The sequence below is a fragment of the Hippocampus guttulatus genome, chromosome 8 (genome assembly GCF_054856545.1).
Source record: "Hippocampus guttulatus isolate MCC_2025c chromosome 8, RoL_Hgut_1.0, whole genome shotgun sequence".
In the NCBI taxonomy this organism is placed as follows: Eukaryota; Metazoa; Chordata; class Actinopteri; order Syngnathiformes; family Syngnathidae; genus Hippocampus; species Hippocampus guttulatus.
Window position 1 is genome coordinate 14,822,466 of NC_141268.1, and position 20,461 is coordinate 14,842,926.

The 20,461-nt window shown below is 42.3% G+C and overlaps 1 protein-coding gene across 1 annotated transcript; it reads right to left on the bottom strand.

Moving 5' to 3' along the window:
- Positions 1 to 16,302: 16,302 nt before the first annotated feature.
- On the bottom strand, positions 16,303 to 20,140 carry LOC147201360 (uncharacterized). The gene is made up of 5 exons (XM_086118136.1): positions 20,019 to 20,140; positions 19,663 to 19,788; positions 18,841 to 18,990; positions 17,504 to 17,686; positions 16,303 to 17,392 (listed from the first exon to the last, which is right to left on the bottom strand). Exons 2-5 carry the CDS (start codon positions 19,766 to 19,768, stop codon positions 17,364 to 17,366), a joined length of 468 nt encoding a protein of 155 aa, XP_085974262.1. The 5' UTR covers positions 19,769 to 19,788; positions 20,019 to 20,140; the 3' UTR covers positions 16,303 to 17,363.
- Positions 20,141 to 20,461: the final 321 nt, after the last annotated feature.

The following is a 20,461-nucleotide window of genomic DNA, read 5'->3' on the forward strand; positions in this document are numbered from 1 at the left end:
CATATTTCGGAGAGGGCTGTGGTGATGGGAGCATCCCCCTCAACTGTGAGCTGCCACTTTGTCACAATGAGCAATGAGCAAGGTCACACTCTGTTTACACAGTGACCTTGGTCACGCCATAGATACGAGGTCCGCGTCCCCTGCTGGTGATGTGCACATAATTGTTAGCGGACCGACAGCAGGCATGAAGCGGTGTGAGAAAAAGGATGAGGACTGGGATGGGGTTAAATGTAAGGTGAGAACACCTGCTTAGGGCGGGATGCACGAGGAAAGCTGATGTCAGCAGTTCACCCTTCACACGTCTGAAAGAGAAAAGCCTCATGCTGGAACTGATCTTTTCTGTCACCGGGGAAGAATAAATACAATTTGATTATTTTACGGTGATTAAATATGCATGCGCGTGTGCAAAATTGCAAATAAGAATGACAAATAGCAGGGCTTAATGCAGTAAATCCACCCCACACATCCTTTTTTGGATCATTCGTAATCATCACACAAGTGCATGAAGTTCAAAAGCACAAAATCATAATGGACACGGACGAATTTCCATTCACAATGATATTCTCGACTTCAGGAGAATTTTGCGTGAACGCTTAGGACCAGGGTTCAAAATCCCACCTTCGGAACCGGGAGGCGGATTTGCTAACTACCGATTCACTGTGCCACCCTTTTCAATCATATTTAATTATTGGGTTTGAGGAAAGGAGCCATACAGGGTCGAATTCAAAGACCTAATCGCTTATGTGTGTAAATATGGTTCCTTGCTGTTTGATAAGGTCAAATGATGGTCTTAATTTCCATGTTTGACCCAAGTATGATTACACAGCATGACATAAATCTCTCATGCTCTCAGCTGAAAGGTGTTAGGACCGCACAGTCGCACCTCACCAGGTTTTCTCGAGTGACCACCTTTCCTCTTTCACACCACATTTACCAAACAAGACACCCCCTATGAGCCTGCAAAGACAAGGTTATTTATTCATTTTTCTTTTTTGTATGTGTGTGTGGGGAGGGGGGGGGCAGAAACAGATGTGCGCTTGCTGCCATTCGGAATCTCTTGTGAAAACAGTCACAACGCTGGCCAGCAATTAGGAGCATGTGCCAAACACCCACATGCCGTATGCTTGTGCCTCTCAGCGGCACGCACACACACACACACACACAAACATATATATGAACCTATACGAATCTACATTTTGAAGTTTCTCCACCTTTCTGATTGGATGTTACCGACATGACATCACTGCATAGAGTAGATAGTGAATAATTTACTAAAAAGGCTTCAAGCTGTTTAAAGCCACTCCTAATTGAGGTTTACTGTCAAACTAAACATCAAACAAAGGAGAATTACATTTTGTGCATTTAAGACAGTTACATGGCTTTGCCTTTGGAAAGTGCGCTTAGCTTGATCCCAACAAACAATGCAAAAACTATATTGACGAACAAATGAATATCATCACTCCTTGTTACAACCCACAAACCCTTCCTTAATCGACAGTTAATTGAACACAAACAGTGGAGAAACACATGTAGACAGACAATTAGCATATATTCTTGATCCTCTGTGAAAATTACTGCAACTTATTCAGTTGTGATTATTTTACTGCCTCCAGGTGGCCACGGCATGCACGCATATCCGAAGGAGTTGCACAGTCACAATCAATTATAATTAGTTTTACATTCTATTTAATAATGTTATTACTGCATGGTTTTATAAAGTTCAATATTATAAACGTGTTTTTTTGGGGGGTCAAAAAGACATTGGAGACATTTTTGTTGGGTTTTTTTTCGGGAGGCTGAAATGGATACATGGCATTTCTATTCAATTCAATGGGAAAAGATGACATGTATTTAGATGCATTCATGGTTTTTTTCACATTTTATATTTCCTGCATCAGGAAACAACATGACACGACATTCTCGGAGCTTCAGAGCAAGGAGCAGCTTAACATTTGATTTTATCAAGACTGTCATGCCTTTGTAGAATCTTCAATGTCTATTTTTTTCCAAAGGAACAAAAAAACAAAAACATCTGTCTTTATCGTTCTTAAAAGTCCAGAAAGATAATAAAAAAATACCCTTGCTCTTCGATCCAGGAATACACAAAGGTCTGTTTTGTTTTTCTCCTGATATTTGAAGATTTACTGTGTGAAGTTTCGCATTCAAAAGTAAATAGCAAGCATTGAAGCATGATGACATTTGGCTCCCTGCGGGTTACACAAGAGTGTCCGTGGTCACATTTTCAAATCGATGTCGAGATGAAGCGTTCACTGAAGTGATAATGCATGCGGGATTGCGGATTTTTCCCATCCCGCTTTGGTATGGATCATACGCTCGTGTGTCTGTGGCAGCATCAGAGAGCCCCGCGGAGCCTCTGGTCAACCTGGACCACAGTCAAGCCCTGCGGCTCAGCCCGCCTTCAACCTCGCAGCACGCCCAAAACTGAGATTAGATCACACCACAGCATGCACACATTATTGCTCAAATGCATGCGACACCTTACACAGCACGTACAGTCGAAAATGATGTAGATCTGCAGCAAACATTTTGGCTTTTCTCAGCATCACTGAAGCCAATATGGCACAGTCAACATCTCCATGTTGACTGTACAGTATAATAATGTTTATTTTTTGGTTGATTGGCAGTGACATGCATGTTGATACTCAGAATCTAACCTTTGATGTACGTTATTATCGTTCCTCTCTTTTTTTTTTTAATTAAATACGCCTGATCATTATAATTTCGTTTTTTAACCATTGTCCTTCGACCTTCCTAAATATTGCAGATCAAAGAAGTCTGAAAAGCAATCATGTGGCAACGAAACCCTGGTATTGCGCGAACTAAGTGTGCAATTAGATTGTTTGGATGTCATCATGATACTTCTAGGGGGCATAGCTGCATGGTAAAATAGAGCCTGAAAGGTCATACGCAATCTAATTTAGGATGCTGAGCGACCTCTATGAAGTTCCCCCAAGGGAAATACTGGGAGTAGAAAAAAAAAATCCACCGTCATAAAATCTTATTTAAAGTGTCCAGACAATCTAACGTTTTAATGTGCTTAATGAAAAGATGAAAGCAGCGATGAACAGGCCCCGTCATACCGGCTTTTCAAAACAGATCCTCCAAACGATTAAAGAATTCGGGGATCGATATTTTTCGTAAACAGCGCGCATTTTTGTGTGAGCACAAAGCATGCTGTGCATGCTGGCCAAAAAGAAAAAAAAACTGACTGCAATTTTGGAATCAATATGCCAATTCTAGTTTTAATCAGCATAAAAATATGACATCAACAGTTTTTTAAAAAATTGTTCCCCAGTGTAATATAAAACTCTGATGTTTATTCTTGTTTGTTTTGGTATTGCTCATTGTTATTATATGGTAAATAATGAGCTTGTGCAGCATGACGAATTCATGAGTGACTGCGTAACTCCTGCTGGCGTGCGTGCCTCGGTCACCTGGAGGCAGTAAAATACAGACATACAAATATTCATGGAAACAGAGGAGAGAGCTACAACTCTTCGGTAAGCCTCAGAAAATATCAGTTTATATCAAAGAGTCTATGCCTGTGAGCATTTTGTCAGTCTATATATGTTGCTCCACCGTTTGTGTGCAAATAGCCATTGCTTGAAGGGTTGCAAAACGACAACCACTGATGCTCTTCGTTCGTCCATCTACGGCATTTTTGCATTGTTTATTAGCATTAAGCTAACCAGACTTTCCTCAGCGAGTAATGATATTTGGTTGTTTGACACATGCAGCTCTTTGTTTTGTGTTTAGTTTGAGAGTAGACTTCATATGGGAGTGCAAATAAATAGCTTGAAGTCTATTTTGCCAAACTGCTTCTTGTTAAGAAGTGACTTGAAGTGACTGTCAGCATACGGTGTGTCCTATCTGTTTTTGCTCGCAATGCCTACTCGTGTCTCGAAAAAAACTCGGATCTCAAGGCACTTCTGTACTTGGGATACGTTTTGGGACTGATGTATAGCCACCATCATTTATGAATGCCCTTGAGAGCAGCGTCCTGTAGACGCAGCCTCACAGCTGACCTCATTACAGTCACGGCAACGAAAGACCGCCGGCTGGAGCGCAAATGAAAATGTCACGATGCTTCCCGTGTCAGCCACTGACTCAGCGCCACTCTCTGCTCCAACTGGGAAGCACTTGACTATATGAGGAGAGATTGATCACATAGACCCGAGAGCAAGTCCGATGAGAGGAGAGTTTTAGACCGCCAATAAATAATACACAATCGTGTCTGCGCACAGAGAACATCGTTTTACCAAGGTGATGGCGGCGAGAAAGGTGGCCATTTGTGGCCTCACAAAATGACCTTGGGCAGATGTTTGAAAGACGCTCAGCCAGGGACAGAGTGCAGGCGGACAGCATTGCGGCTAAGTTTGATGGCCAGCAAAATCTGGAGCCAAATAGATTAAGAGGGTGGCGGTATAAGCGGGAGACACAAAAGACAAGAACATCCGCAGTGGATGATTAAAATGGTTCCAAGCCAATTAAAATGCGGCAACATAAATGAGCTCGCATTTACCTTTTGCCAGCTTCAAGACGGCAATGAAGGGCACCGGGAGACATTTGACTAAAGCGCCTCTCTGAAAGGGTTTCTAAAAAGGTTGGCAGCTGCCTTCACCCTCTCATTAGTGCACCCAGGAAACCTTCCTCCTTCACAGGCACTTCAATGTGGACTTTATCCATATGATCGCACGACCCGCTGAGGCCCACCTATGCACTATTAGCGTCTGTTCAGGTGCAACCGGAAGCCATAATTGTCCTGCAGATGTGCACGCAACATCTGCAAGTTTATTGGCTCCTGATTTACAAATATATGTCACGTGGAATTAGATGCATCCTTTAAAAACTACGCGGCAACTTGACCAACTGAGGAGAAAGTAGTGTCCCTGTATTGCAGGCTTAGGCAAATTGCTCATGTGCTCAAGAGTCGGATTTGTTTTTTGAAACAAAATTTTGTTTTATGGAATTATCAACAGTTCCAAATAGCAGTCAATGTCGGTACAAAACATTCAGGCCTCTACTACTTTAAAAGAGGGGAGGGGGGGCTGTCAGGAAAAGCCGACTAGAACATCTGATCTCCTTAGAGCTGCGTTATAAGATGGTGTGCACACTTGTACAACCACATTATCTAAGTTGGTTATTTTTGAGTTGTTCAAGTTTAAGGTCACACTAATGGTTGAAAAAAAAAGAAATTATTTCTTCTCGTAGTAATGTTTCTATTATGTACATGTGACTGGACAGACGCGTGGACATCGTATCCGAGTGAATTGACGGACAGATATTTGCGACTCCGTTCACCAAACTCGAAGGAACTGTGTGATGGATCAAAGATGAGACCTTCACTGACCTGTCACTTCAATGCTGCCCGTTTCCATTTCCGGCAAGTTCTTCCTGACCCTTGTCTTGGGCTCTCGGCTTTCTCTCTGGGTCCACTCCCTCCTCCAACCACTCAACCTGTCGTCACTTTGCCTTGTCCACTCAACCATACGCAACTGGCGCAGCAGCTTCTGCTGCCTACATGTTCTCCAACCTGCATGGAAGCTTTCCAACAGTATGTGGTCATCAGCTCCCCAAACATCTGTAGAAGGGTGTTCGCATTTTCTTTTGCGAGACCAGTACCAGGGTGTCATTTCATGCTGGGGACGCATATCTGGGTGAGGCCTGTTGGGGATGATATGCTGAATAATTGAGATGATGCCCCGAGGTGGCGTGACGCCAAGCGATCCATCCAAAAGAGATAACCCTGCTCACAACTCATTAACTGTCACTCCGAGAGCACTTCTCGTGTCACATTACCTCAAAAGATGTGATTTTTGGCAAATCTCTCTCCCTAATAATATGGGTATGTAGGATTTTAACCCCCCCACCCCACCCCCCCATTGACGGAATACCTGCAGCAAGACTGGCAAAGGAGGATTTTGAAAGAGAAAGAAGAAAAAGACGTGACCAACCTCCAACGAGTTCATGTCAAGGTCATGAGTGAGGAAGAGGCGAGATGAAGGGATCAAGTGTGAGAAGACAAGGTTGTTTGCATCTGTCACAGCCTGGATCACAGAGACAGCCGCAAACATGCACGACACAACTGTGGAAAGACAAAGACTAATGGACATTTTGTGTTGATGATTACAAGTGTCATCGACAATGACAACAAAACAAATGACTCATTACGAAAACAAATGTGAGTGACATACTTACCCACAACTGGGCTAATTTTGGGCATTTTCCCTTTCTCCTTTTATGACGAATTTGTAAAAAGAACCCAATGAGTTAAAAAAAAAACTAGTTTTAACCAGGCAGTTTATTGTTTGCAGCCGACAATCATAAAAGATAAACCCAATCAATATTTAGGATTGTGAATCCGTATGTGTGGTCAACACTGAGTTCACCCAACCCACGTACTCTGTGATAGCTAATGCTACATGACTAGCAACCACGTCAGCAAATTGTATAAAAGTCTACAGGTAGAAATGTTACTTTTAAAGCGTCTGCTTACACAGTGAAACACAGACAAGCCATGCTGGATCAATAATGTTTTTATTTTAAAAATAAACAGTAAATGTGTGTAAAAGAACCAGTCAATTGGCGTTTCTCTAGCCGTCTGCTAACTAGCATTAGCACTAAGACACGTAGCCCCGACTCATAGATACTTTCAGGGTCTCAAAGACACTCAGCTGTTATAAAACTCTTACAACAATCCATGTAACACAACAGAAGGTTTGCGACAATTAAATGACTGAAAACCATTCCCTTTTGCTTTATTATTATTAATATTGTTTTTTCTTAACAATTTACTTTTCCGATCCACCATAGCAAGTGTAGTTACATAAATTGGTGTTAAAGTTCTGAATTCCAACTGGACATCACCCTCAAGGTTTAAAACGGAAAATATTTAAATCTTGCTTTCTACTAATGTAGCGGTGTAGGAGGATGACATCATTAGAATTAATATATATATACATATTTGGACAATTCTGTGCAGAGTGTTTAGGGAAAGTCTCTTTTTCCAGGAGGGCAAGCTTGGCAAGTTTGATGTGGAAGAACTTGAGACAAATCTATGGGGGTTGACACAAAATCCCTTTGGGATGAACTACAGCAGCAATCGTGGGCATGTGTGACTGCACACAAATGTTGCGGATGAATGAACAACGATTTCCCAATAGTGGCACACCAACCTCTTGTGGAGCTGTCTACCCAGAAGGGTGAAAGGAAGCTGCTTATTTCCATTCATCTGCACATGCTATGGGTTTTCTGACCAGGTGCCCCAGTACTTTTGCCCTAGCATAATCACATAGTGACACTGCACTGAACTAAGTTTTTTTTTTTGTAATCTTCATAAAACGTGTGCTTTTGAGAGATTTGTTTGCGTGCTGTACTTCTATTGCACTCGCTTTGCTTTTATGTTCTGCTGGGTTCTGCCAAAACACTTGAGGTTGCCTCTGGGTGCGATATGTGCTACTTAAATCAGCCTTGCCTCCTTTCTGCACTAAAAGACTTTGGACTATGTGTCGCTATATATTTTCACCTGGGAAACATTGCGGGACTCCAATTTGAATAGCCAATCACTTATGGCGAACTTACAGTGCGTGATGGTCACAGGAGCAGGGGCGTGCAGAGGATTGGGGCCAATGGGGCGGGGGCCCCAGGCACCCACCTGAGGCGAGGGCATCCACAGCACATCCATTGTATATTTGGGTGGGGTGTTTGCGGATGAAAGCGTTTTTTTTTTTTTTTTTATGTCTACTTGAGCAATAGTGTATACCCTGCCGTGACAGTATGCATGGAGCGGGGGCAGTGTGGATGCCCCCGAGGAGGATGCCCATTGGCCCCGCCCTCTGCAGACCCCTGCCCTACTCTGATTGATGGGCAGGAATTAAAAAAAACTCCCAGGCCCAAACAAGGAGGTGAAATGGGAAATTCTCAATCTTGTAAGTATTGACCCACTTTTTGAAAATGCTTAATTTCAGATTACTTTAACTCACTTTTTTAAAATGGCTTCAATATCTATGGAGGCTCAAAAATTGATTCCCTGTAGTTTTATGTGCAGGTTGACTTAATCAATTTTGTAGATATGTTTAACAAACTATCAAATGGTAAATGGAAGTTGTGTGAAAGTTAATAAGGTAAGGTAATAAGGATTTTAAAAAAATCAAAGGTACAGTTAAAATAGCTGTTCTAAAGATAACAGATGCACTTTTGATTTCCCGATGTACTTCACTCAAGTTTCTTTCATTGCCAAATGGCAATCATTATTGAGGTATTTGTGTGTGAATGGCTGTTCCTTTCCCATTTGATGCTTCAAGTGGTTGATATGAAAAGTTATCAGAAGGGTCAAACTGGAGCCGACATCAAGGTCTTGCATCTGCTCCCGACAAGCGTGACGTTCCAGCTTCCGCTCCTTCCAAAAACGATTTATTTCCAGCAATCTCTGCTTCCTAGCCAGCTGCTAAATTACAGATTACAGATTTTCTTATAGGCGGCAGAGAGGGGGGGAAGATGGAAGGAGCGCAGACCGGAGAGGAATGCGTTGGGCCAAAATAAGAAAAACATCTCAGAATGGAAATACAGTTTAAGAGGGCAGATGAGAAATGACATATGCTAATTTTGCTTGACGCACTTAAAATATCCCATGAGAGCTTTTTAATAATACTGAAGCATTGTGACAGCCATCTCATCACCGCCATAATGAAGATAATATGCTAATAGCTGACTCATTCCGGGCAGGGGAGAAAAAAAACACACACACAAACCAAACAACACATCGGCTACTTGCCTATCTTGAAGGGGAGATGGACAACAGATGAGGTTGAATGAGAACACGGATGGGGAAGTTGGCTGGGTGGGAAAAGGGAGGGAGGAAGGGGTGTGGGGGGCAACGTTCGTCTACATATAAATAAAGACTTCTTTTCAATGCAGAACAAATGCAAAGTTTTTTTCGCTCAATGCATTGGATTCCCTGGGAGGCAATTACTGACTTGCAGTGAAAAAAAAAAGCTGAAAAAAATAAATAAAATGGTTCACTCAACAACATTCTGGATGAGCAAAAATAGGAAAAGTCAGAAGAATATGAAGGAAGATCCTGTTTACATTCGGAGAAAGATTCATGTTTAAAACTGGGCTTGGCAAAGCAATCACCATCGTGCAAAAGTAGCAATAAAGATACTGCATGTAGGCTTTAATTTCGTGATAACACAGCAAGATTTTGTTAACATTACAGGAAGGATCGGTGCAAACTAAGCATACAAATCGGCACTGATTGCTAGGGAGATGTTAACCCAGAGCTGCCAACCCGTATGCATTTTAAGTAGCAGGTACATGTTTTTACCTCAAAGCATGCCATAGATTTATCAAAGAAAAAAAAAATCTCATGAGACCTTTCATTTCAATTGCACATGTGCAGTATTTAAATCCCGTATCCTGCCGAACACAAAAGATGAAATCACTGGAGAATAGGCATGAATATTTGGGGAGGTTTTTTTCTTTCCACTTCTGCATCTTACAAATTGAGTGTCTGGATAAGACGTTTTCTTTTTTGCTACTTTCTGAAACAGCACACCTGCCCACCTTAGATAAATGTGAAGTACTAATAGCCTAATATGACATATGCTGCTTTCCTATTCTAACATGAAATTCCATTGGTCTCTTGGTAAGTTTTTTAACTTCCGCTGCAATGTATATTTTGAAGCACTAGTTTGTTTGTTTTTTTTCCAAAAAATGTCTTTACAGTCTAAAGGAAATAATTTATAGTTGCACACCTTCGGTAGTACAATGTTCTGTTGCAACATGCCGGGCAACACTGAGGTCTATTGGAAAACATTCAGTGTATTAATAGATATGGAGAGGCAGAGATGGTCCCAAACTAAACTCCTTATTCCCACAGACCAGAGAAAATGTACTTTGAGAAGTTGTGTGCTTTGTTTTGCTGCTCCTTGCGTGTTTTATGTAGCCGATGTTTACGATTACCATAACATCAATGTTAATGTGGGCAAATTATAATACAGACATGGAGACGGTCAAAACTCCTCAGCAAGCCAAAGTGATATTGGTGAGTTTTTACTGAGGATAAAGAATATATGCCCAAGAGTGTTGTTTTTAGTCTGCCGACATGCTCCTTCTGTTTGTGTTGAAATATTATTTGAAAGGTAACAACACCCCTACACAAATGCTATCAGCCCGTTTTTGCCTTTTTGTATTGTTTGTTAGCGTTAGCCAACTTGGACTGATCAAAAGTAAAGCTATGCGGTTGTTTTAAATACACATTGTGTAGTTGTTTTTGCTTTGTTCACTGACAATAAAGTGGGACGGGGAGACACATTAAACCGTTTGAAGCCTTTTGTTTTGAAGAATTGTTCACTCTCCGCCAAATGGTCTCTCTCGAGTACGGATTTTGTATTACATGATAGAAGCATGTCGGGAAAGTCTTTTCTGAGAGTGAATAGTAAATATAAGTACGTAAGAGTATCATTATCTACCCAAAGTGCTCTTGTTCTACTCATGCAAATTAGGTTTGTTTAGCCTTTGCGGAAGTCTGATCCCTCTCGAGTGCCTCATAAACACTTCTATAGTACAACTCGGACGTGCACTCGCTCTGCTTGCGTTACATAGCAAATAACAGCGTGGGGAAGCTGTTAAAAGTTCCTCCAGGAGCGACAGAGGTTAGCGCAGCTGCTGGGATCAATAGGATGTATAAATGCTGAGCTTGGCGCACGAGTGAAGGATTCACACACTCATACGCAAATGCTATATGGGAGATCAAACATAACATGGGGGGCCTCTTCGGACAATGTGCTGCCAGCACAGATGAGCTTTATAATCCCATCTCTCCCGAGATACACCCGCATGCAAGATGTAGCCATGAGCGCATACGAGCGTCGACAAGACGCCCAAGTGACTTGAAGAGCGGGGTGGCAAGAAAAATGGAATTGAGGCGGATCGTATGCTAATAGAAGTGAGAGGCTAAAAGTGAAACAGAGCACATTTCATCGCTATAGCAACAGCCTTTATACTTGTGGAAGGCAAGTGGGTAGCGTGTGGGAGGAAAAAAAATCTGGGGAGGGAAGAGAGCGGAGAGAGAGAGAGAGAGAGAGAGAGAGAGACTTTGGCTGGCCTCTTGGTGAGCTTTCTCGTCATGTAGCTTCTGCCAACCAATCACCTTGAGGCGTTCGACTGTCAAGGTCAGCGAGGAGGAAAATTGAGCAACTCCTGCACAAGCGCACATGCAACAATACAAGGTCTCTCTTTACACATCCAAAGGATGCCACCAGCTTCTGCCACGCATGTTCCTCGTAGACAAGATCCACTAACCTTTGAGACCTGCAAAAGTGCATTTCGTAACAAGTGGGTCAGGTTGCATAAAAGGGTCTTGTTATCATTTTTGCCAACTCAAATACGATTCATAATAATGTCTTAACTCCTCTCCGAGGTCATCAGTACAGCACTAAAATCAATTGTTTATAGTTGCTATGTTGTTGCTGAAGCATTTGTGTTTCACCCCTGCTTTAAAAAGTGCAATTCTCTTTGTTTGATTAATTTGACAGGAAACCACAACTGAGTGGCATTAAACAGCTTAAAGCAGGTGTCAATCTCACTCAAGGCCCGGGGGCCAGATGTGGCCCGCCATATCATTTAAGTTAGTGATGTGTCGTTCGCGAACGAGCCGGCTCTTTGAAGTGAACGATGGGAGCCGGCTCCTCATTGGGAGCCGGTCCGAATAGGAGCCGACTTTTTTTTTCCTCCTGTCCCCCCCCCCCCTTCGGTTAAAGCCGCACGTGATTGGTCAAGATCCGTGGTAGAAGAGGAAGGGGAGGGTTACACACACACACACACACACACACACACGCTGCAGTTTAGAGAAGGGGGAGGGGTTAGAGAAGAGACACACACAGCAGCACACTGAGCAGCACGCGAACAAGACAGACGAGGAGACGAGAGAGCTAGTTAGTGAAAAAAAACAACACGGTGGAAAGCGGGAAGGTGAGAAAATGGATAGGAAACGCAGTGAAATATGGACTCATTTCAATTTAATTGATAGTTCAAAGGCAGCGTGTAGACTGTGCAAGGTTAAAATATCCCATAGATCAGGCTCCACAAATAACCTGCACAGGCACATCAGAAAAGTCCACCCATTAGTACAATTTGAAGAGAAAAGACAAGCAAGGGAACCAGCTATTAATGAAGGTGCTAGTGTGTCTGCAACTGTTGCTGCTGCTGCAATGTCACAACTGCCTAGATGTACAACCCAGAGCTCTATGAGCCACTTTATGCAAAAAGCTATAAAACCAGCAAAACAGAACACAATTGACGAGGAACTGGGTAAAATGATTGCAAGGGATTTTCAGCCATTTTGTGTTGGCTGTGTGTTGTCGCAACATCTGTCCCCTCAAGAGAGAATCTTCTCCAAAACAGGGCAAATATTAACAGAGAGGAGAAACAGGATCAACCCCTCAAAGCTGAGGTACTTGGTTTTTCTTCATGCCAATCTTCGCTGTTTTACAAATTTTAATTTATAATGTGTTGTGTGGTATTCAACGCTTACTTATGTTGTTTTACTGTAAATCGTTAAAAGCTTATAAATATACACATTCAGAGATTGGAACTTTTTGATGACCTTGTTTTGAGATGGGTCTTTGTACTTTGTTTTTATTTTTGTAGCACTCCATGTTGTACTCCATGTTGAGTATGTTTAGAAGAATATAAATAAAGCCATATAAATAATAAATATTTGATATAATGTGTCTATTTTTTTGCATTACTAATTCATTTTACACATAATATTACGTTATTTTTGGTATTAAATTTATTTAAGCAACAAAGAAACTGAGGAGCCATTTGGGAGCCGAAAGAGCCGGTTCTTTTTAGGGAGCCGAGCCAAAAGAACCGGCTCTCTAAAAGGAGCCGGAATTCCCATCACTAATTTAAGTGGCCCGCAAAAGCAAATCAATGATGACAACTTCCATGATACTTGCTAAAATGTGGACCAAAATTTCATATGTACCGTATTTTCACGACTATAAGGCACCATTAAAAGTCTTAAATTTTCTCCAAAATGGACAGGACGCCTTATAATGCGGAGCCTCTTGTGTATGCGCTGAGTTCCAAAACCTGACTGACAGCCGACACGCTGTTTATATAGAGAAAAGGCGGAAGTGAGTGTGGACAGGCATGCGGCAAAGAAGTCGGCCAATCAGTGAAGGGTGGGCGTGTATATATACATATATGGAGAGAGAGAGAAAAGGCGGACGTGAGTGAGGACAGGCATGCGGTGAAGAAGTCCGCCAATGAGTGAAGGGTGGGCGTGTAAGTGGACGCTAAAGGGACGCCCCTAGCAGGTACCAACACCTGTATAAAGTCTGGCTATGTGCATTATTGCAAAACAACTTCGGTTTTGGTTTCTAAGAACCCCCGAAAATAAATTCTACAAAGAGACACGCCTACGAAGCTCAGTTCAAACTTCAAGCCATCGGTTATGCTTTTGGCATGCGTGCCCATCTCACAGCAGCGGTGAAAAACCAAGTCAAGCAAATGAACTCTGAGCTTGCTGTGGTTCCCGGAGGCTTGACTAAAGAACTCCAACCGCTGGACATCGGCATCAACCGGGCGTTCAAAGTAAAGTTGCGACCGGGCGTTCAAGGTAAAGTTGCGAGCGGCATGGGAACAATGGATGATCGATGGCAAACAACTTTACAAAGAGTGAGAGGCAGCGCCGGGCGAGTTACGCCACAATTTGCGAATGGATTGTGGCTGCTTGGACAAACGTGTCTGCTTGCACTGTTGTTCGAGCTTTTGGCAAAGCCGGCATCATTTCTGTGGAGCCACATGGCAATGAGAGTGACTCTGACAACGAGAGGGAACCTGGCGTTTTTGATGGATTACCGGTACTTGCACAATTGTTCAATTCTGATACAGAAGATGAGGACTTTGATGGATTTCTGGGTGATGATTGATCGAAAAACGTGAGTACATTGTACGATGGCTAAATAAAATACAACCGAACTCAGTTTTGCTTCCGTTGCCTTTTTAAAAACGTGTTTTTAGCGTGTATCCGTATGTCTTGGCATGCTACCGTATGCTTCAAGCTAACGTGTTTTTAGCGTGCGCGCAGGCATGCCGTGTGTTTAAGCTGACGTATGTTTTACCACTGTAAAACTGCGCCCAATAATACAGTGCGTTTTGTCTATGTGTCAAATACAGAAATAGCACCCGTTAATGAGACTGCGCCCAACAATACGGTGCGCCGAATGGTCGTGAAAATACGTTAATGAATCAGTGACATATTGTAAGCATTTCATTGTTACCAAACACCTCATGACAGTTACTGGAACAATAGTTGAAAAAAATGTTACTCTTGACTTTTTTATATAGTTTCAGTCATCACAGCCCTCCAAGGGAAAAATGTGGCCTGCGATAAAAATTAGTTTGACACGCCTGGATTAAAGCATCTTTTTTTTCTTTTTTGATGAATTACTCACTATCTGCCAAATTGCTGTTATGTATCATGTGTTGAGTTCACAGCCACCATAAAGGGTTCTGATCTCAAGTCCGCAGTTGCAATTCCAAGAAAAAAAATTAAATTTGGGACCTGTCAAAGAACAGATTGTAACCTGAAAAATTCACTTCTAGAGTATGCCGTGTGTGGACTTTTGCCACTTCTGCTGAAAAGTGTAAATAGGCGCAGGGCTGAACGTGATTTCTATTTTCTATGCAGAGGTCCAGCATCTCCATATTAAGGTCTGTCTTTGACTTTCATTGAGAATTACCAGGACAATAGCATCAATGGGTTTCGAAAATGAAGCGGGGGCGGTCACTTCAATCGTCTGAATGACATTAGAATTCAGTCGCCAACATTTGCACAATTTCACTGTGCTTGGGGATAACCTTGACTCACCTAAAAACTCGAAATGAAAGAGAGCCAGGTTTTGCAATTGATGTTATTCCAGCCGCACGAGTCAAAGTTGCTCCATTCACACAAGCCACTTGTGATTTTCAACTTGCTTAAGCTCTCCTGACATCCACGATTGCTGCTATTTTGAAGTCACTGAGCTCCACACTCTGTGAATTGAGTTTTATAAGATAAAAGATAAGCTTTGTTTGTCCCACACTGGGGAAATTTGCAGTCTACAGCAGCAAAATGGGGGGGGGGGGAGGGGGTGTTATGACAAAAAAACAAACAAACAGCATTTGTAATGTTATAAATCCAAATTGTATTAGTGTGCATGAAGACACAATGGTGCAAAGGTATTTTTATTTTTTTGGTGTACTTTACATTCAAGCCACTGAAATAAAGGTGATGGTCATCGTGTCTTCGTTAGCAGTAACGCTACTGCTGAAACAACAATGAGAAGTGTCCTGCCTGTCCAGGTCGTGCTGGAATTGGAGATGCCAAATTGTCCAAATTATTGATTGCCTGAAAATCTGTTTGAATTGAGCAAAATGTAGGGTTAGGACTGAACAATATATTGTAGTCAATTGCGCAATTTTATTATTAGCTTGTATACTGTATTTGTCAAGGTAATGGCGATACGTGATTATTTTAGTAAGGTTGAGTCAAAGAAATTAACCAAATTGATGCCCCTGATGACATTTTTCTCACATTAAAAATTGTCACGTCAAAACAAAATAATACTTTGTTATAAGATATACTGAACTTTTTTTTCAGGTTTCACAGCAATACTCCACCACATCTTAAAGTTATAAAACACTTAATGTTGCATTTTATTTGTAAGCGGGCCATTTGGATCCTCGCCACTTCTCATTTCTCAGCTCAACGACAACATTAACTTCTGACAATGAACAACTGGCAGCAGGTATTTTCCACTCTGTTAGCCTTTTTTCCCCAGCTGTCACACTGCTGACTTTTGATAGTGTGCTGACTTTTAGAAATGATGCCAGGTGAAGAAGTGTGCTCAAGTGGATGCCGAGTCACTGAATGCTCCCATCAGGGGAAATCAACTGAGGGCAGACGGCATGCAAAGGCACAAGCGGCCGGGACCAACAAGCGGCAAATTCTTTCATTAATGAAATATGCTGATGGAAATGGAACATCCTGATTGGTCTCGCACGCGCGCACACACACAGACACACACACACAGACACACACACACAGACACACACACACAGACACACACACACAGACACACACACACACACACACGCGCGTACACAAACGTATAAATTGATTTGTCTAAAATGATTTGTCTTGTGTGGCAACAGATGACATTAAGATATGATCATAGAATTAATGTTGACATGCTCACACATTAGCAGTTTACGTTTAGTTTATTCAAAATGCAATAATAATCATAATAATAATAATAATAAAAAACAATACAGTATTTGCAGATTTTGGATAACTATTTTCTGTTGAGTAAACATGCATCCACGTGCAGAAACACATTTTCCCCCAAAAAGAGAAACATACAAAGTAAGATGCCCGAGGCTACAATTATAAGTCTTTGCTGTGATCATATAGTGGTGGGCTTTTTTAGTGGTATCTTACTGAGGGATATTGAAGCTGAGACTCCTTTGGTGAGTTTCTGTTCCCCTCAACAAACCATTTTATGGAGTTCAGAAATCATAAAAGTGGCAAATACTCAGAATTGTGTTATTTCCTGACGGCAACTTGAATTGTAATTGAAGATACAAATTCCTGAGTGATAGTACCTGATTTCAGTGTTCCCTAACCATTGAGCCAATGCGCTTAGATTTTACATTGGGAATATGGCACGCCACCAAACAATTAAAAAAAAAAAATCACAAAAATATACATACTGAAAATCATCTCCATTTATTGACAACTGTTCTTACTCGGTGGGAAATCTTGGCCACAAAGCTGTTCTTCTGTTATATGAATGGCAACAGCTGGATACACTTTCTTCCATCTCGGGGAAGAGCATTCTGCCTGTCACTATATGTCACCGCTCAAGACCAAAGAGCAAAAGATACATTTTATTGGTCGGACTCAAATAATTATAGGACCAATCCAGTCAAATGTATGTCCAATGTGGTGCAGCACAGTGGCTGCGAATTACTGCCATACAGTACTTGCGAAACAGTTATTGCAAAGTTATACTCACCAAAAAAAAAAAAAAAAGCTAAGCTTATCTTCGGTAATGAATATTCTCTTCATAAACGCTTTTGCCAATTGTTTTTGGTTTTGTGCATGTGTTCAGAAGGACAAAGAAAAACTGTGTTTTGGTGTCGGGGGTGGGGGTGGGGGGGGGGGGGGGTGGAAAAAAATAATAAATAAAGAAAAACAAATATTTATCGTTGATATGTGACAAAGAGAATGATTTAAAATCGATAGAGAGGCCGATGTTCCTGTGTAGAGTAGGACTTGGTCAACATCACCGGGTTGTTTGCAGCAAGGGAGACCCTGAAGAACAGTTGAAACGTTCAATACCCTTTGCGCAGCAACAATGCACATGCACGTGCGTGTGTGTGGGTGTGTGTTTCTGTGCGCGAGTGAGCGTGTGTGCGTGTCTACCTTGAGCCTTGCCAAGGCACACCTCCTCACACTCCTCCAAGTGGACGAATCGGTTGTCGTTTCCTCCGCAGCCGCTGTAGATGAAGGGCCTGCATGCCTGGACATGGCTGTTAAAGTACCAGCGCAAAGTGAAGCGTGCGCAGGTGCCCTCCTCCATCGGCACGAGGCATGCTTCCGCCGGAGCTGCAGTGCAGCGTGGACATGAAGAAAGAAGGGGAGAGGGTGTTGTAAAAGATGGAGACGAACATAAAACAAGCACCACGAAAGGTAATAAAAACCCATTAAAAAAGTTGTAAAATGATGATCTTAATTTTCAGGGAAAGCTTCTAAAATCAATAAGAATCCATAAAATTTCATTTTTATTCAAAAATAAATTGAAGTTTTATATTTTCCAAACTAAATTTTTTTCTTGGTGTACTTTATTTGAGAATGAACTCAAGTTTTTCTCATTTTCCTACCTGTAACAGGTAGGAAAATGAAAATCTGACATACAGTATGTCAAATGAAGGGTTAGCTGATTGCCCCTAAAAATAAAGATGTGCCCTTCCTTTGGCAGCAATGAACACCAGCTCAGTGATATGTGGCTTTCTATTCAGCCCGCATATTGCTGAGCGGGCATTAACTCCACCGTGAATCCCCCGCTGAAGGGAGAAAAGGTCCTTAAAAATGGCTAAATTAGCCCTCAAAAGTCCTTAAAAGGTCCATAAATAAAAAGCAAGTGGAAGAGTGGGAACCCTGTTCAAGGCACACTTCCAACACACAAATACGACTGTACGCACGGCAATGACTTCATAAAACTGTCTTTTCTATTCACGTTGCAGTTTTTATTTCTATCAAAGTTTACAATTCGTTTAGGTTTTTTTTTTCAACAAAGTGACAATTTCTAACTAACACTTCCAAAGAAGTCAAGGTAAAGAATGCCATTCATAAAAAAGACGGAAATATGAAGATTGGCATCCTTTTGCAGCTACAGTGGAACAACTTGCATTCTTTGGGAAAGACTTTCAGCAAGATGTTGACTTTGTAGGAATTTTAAAATATATGGACTTAGAAGTGGGCTTGGCCCCTCATTTCCATGAATCTAAAAAGATGTTTGGCAGGGTCGAGTCCATGTTCTTCCTTTGGCTCACTCCAAATATGCATTTATACAGTATTTTTCCTGCGTTCAAATTTGCGTGGCGGCCGCCTCCTGCTAATTTTTGGTATATTAACTGACGGATGTGTCAAGACTTTGTTCGTACCTTGAGTTTTGCTGGATCGAAAACAAGCTGAGATATGACTGAAAAGCTCTAACCGCAGCGTTATGATACCCCAAAACAGGTTGCGACCTTCCCTACCTTTGCCGTGGGCTCTTTTGGTGGACCTGATTGTTCTGGGCTTGGCTTGTTTGAGAGGTGGAACTTTGCCGCGTCTTTCTCCACCAACTTTCACGACGTTGGGTGCCTTTTTGGCTTCAACTTTGACCGTTTTCAGTTGGTCAGGCTTATCTGTGGAAACACAGGTTGCAGCGGGGATCAAGGAGCGGTTGCTGGTCGACGGGAGAAACTGCCACAATTTTACAGCCATTTAAACATTTCAATTCCATTCAAACAAGCCGTTACGTGTTTTTCCGAGGGGCCCTGGCAGACATGGATGGTTTCCGACAGCATATGAAACTTATACTGGTGAAAACATGCTAATCTTTTTTCTAAACGAGCGATGTCAGTTCAGTCACACTGCCACTGAGTGACTATAATGTCTAATTTGATTTTTTATTTTAATGAGGACAAGCCCTGTAGATATTGGATGGACAAAGTTGTTTGGATATCCATGAATGTCTTTTCTCAAAACAAAACAAACTCCCATTTTGAAAGGGTGAAAGAAGAGAAGTTACACTTTTTAAAATCAAAACAAAAATGACTCCAAAACTTGTTACATCTTTTTCATTAGGCATGGCGTTAGCTTCCTGGCACGAATGACATTTTTTTTTAAATTCAGTGTTGCCTTTGGACATGTAACAACCTGCCGACTTATACTGTACTTTACTATCGTTGCATGTCACTCAACCAGACGTTGACAGTTGAATATGAGAAGATGATAATTTGCTTGTAAAAGTTGATTCCACCGGCCCCCGCCCCCACTACTTCTGACATGGAAGTTCTCCAGGCCAAGTCCAATACCGTCAGTGAGATTGACAGCAGGAGGGAAATACAGCAGCTCATCTAAGGGGTCGTCGTAGTTCTCGATGGAGTAGATGTGCTCGTAGTCGGGGTCGTTGGTGTTCATCACCACGTGCAGCTCACGCCCTGAAAGACCAGCGGCAACATGCTACACATCCAAATGTCGCAAAGAGACTGTCTGTGCACGCCTGGAAATAAATAGACGCTAATATTCACAAAGCACAAGTCCACAAAGGGAATCCTGAGTTTTCTTCAAAACACACCAATGAGTCGGTCCAACAGTGAGGGGCAGGCACACGCACGGGACAAACAGACACAGAAGCCAACAGACCGTGTTGACGGACGGACGCACTCACCCTGCGCAGCCCTGTGAGCCGCGAGTTGCTCCGCTGCTACGGGCTGGGAGCGAGTGACGGGACCTGACGCCGAGAGAGATACACAGGACGCGGAGGACGAAAAGGGGGGGGGGGGTCACCGAAAGGAGTGCAGACAGAGTGGAGAGAGTGAGCCGGGAAGCATTTCCACCCAGGAGGGCACAAAGAAAAGGACAGAAGCCCCCCCGCCCAAAAAAAAAGAACCCAAAGTCACCACAAAAGTCATTCGGCCGTTCCGACACGTGAAACAGACACAAGGGGTCATGCAACATTGTGAGGCGTCCATGTGACCATGACATGCAAGCGCTTTGCCGTGCATTGTGCAAGCTGTGTAAAACGCTCGTTGTTAATAACGGGGCACGCTGTCAGTCTGTGCGTGGCAATAACTAAATCAGGGCTGAAATGATTGATTTGGTCTCATTCTC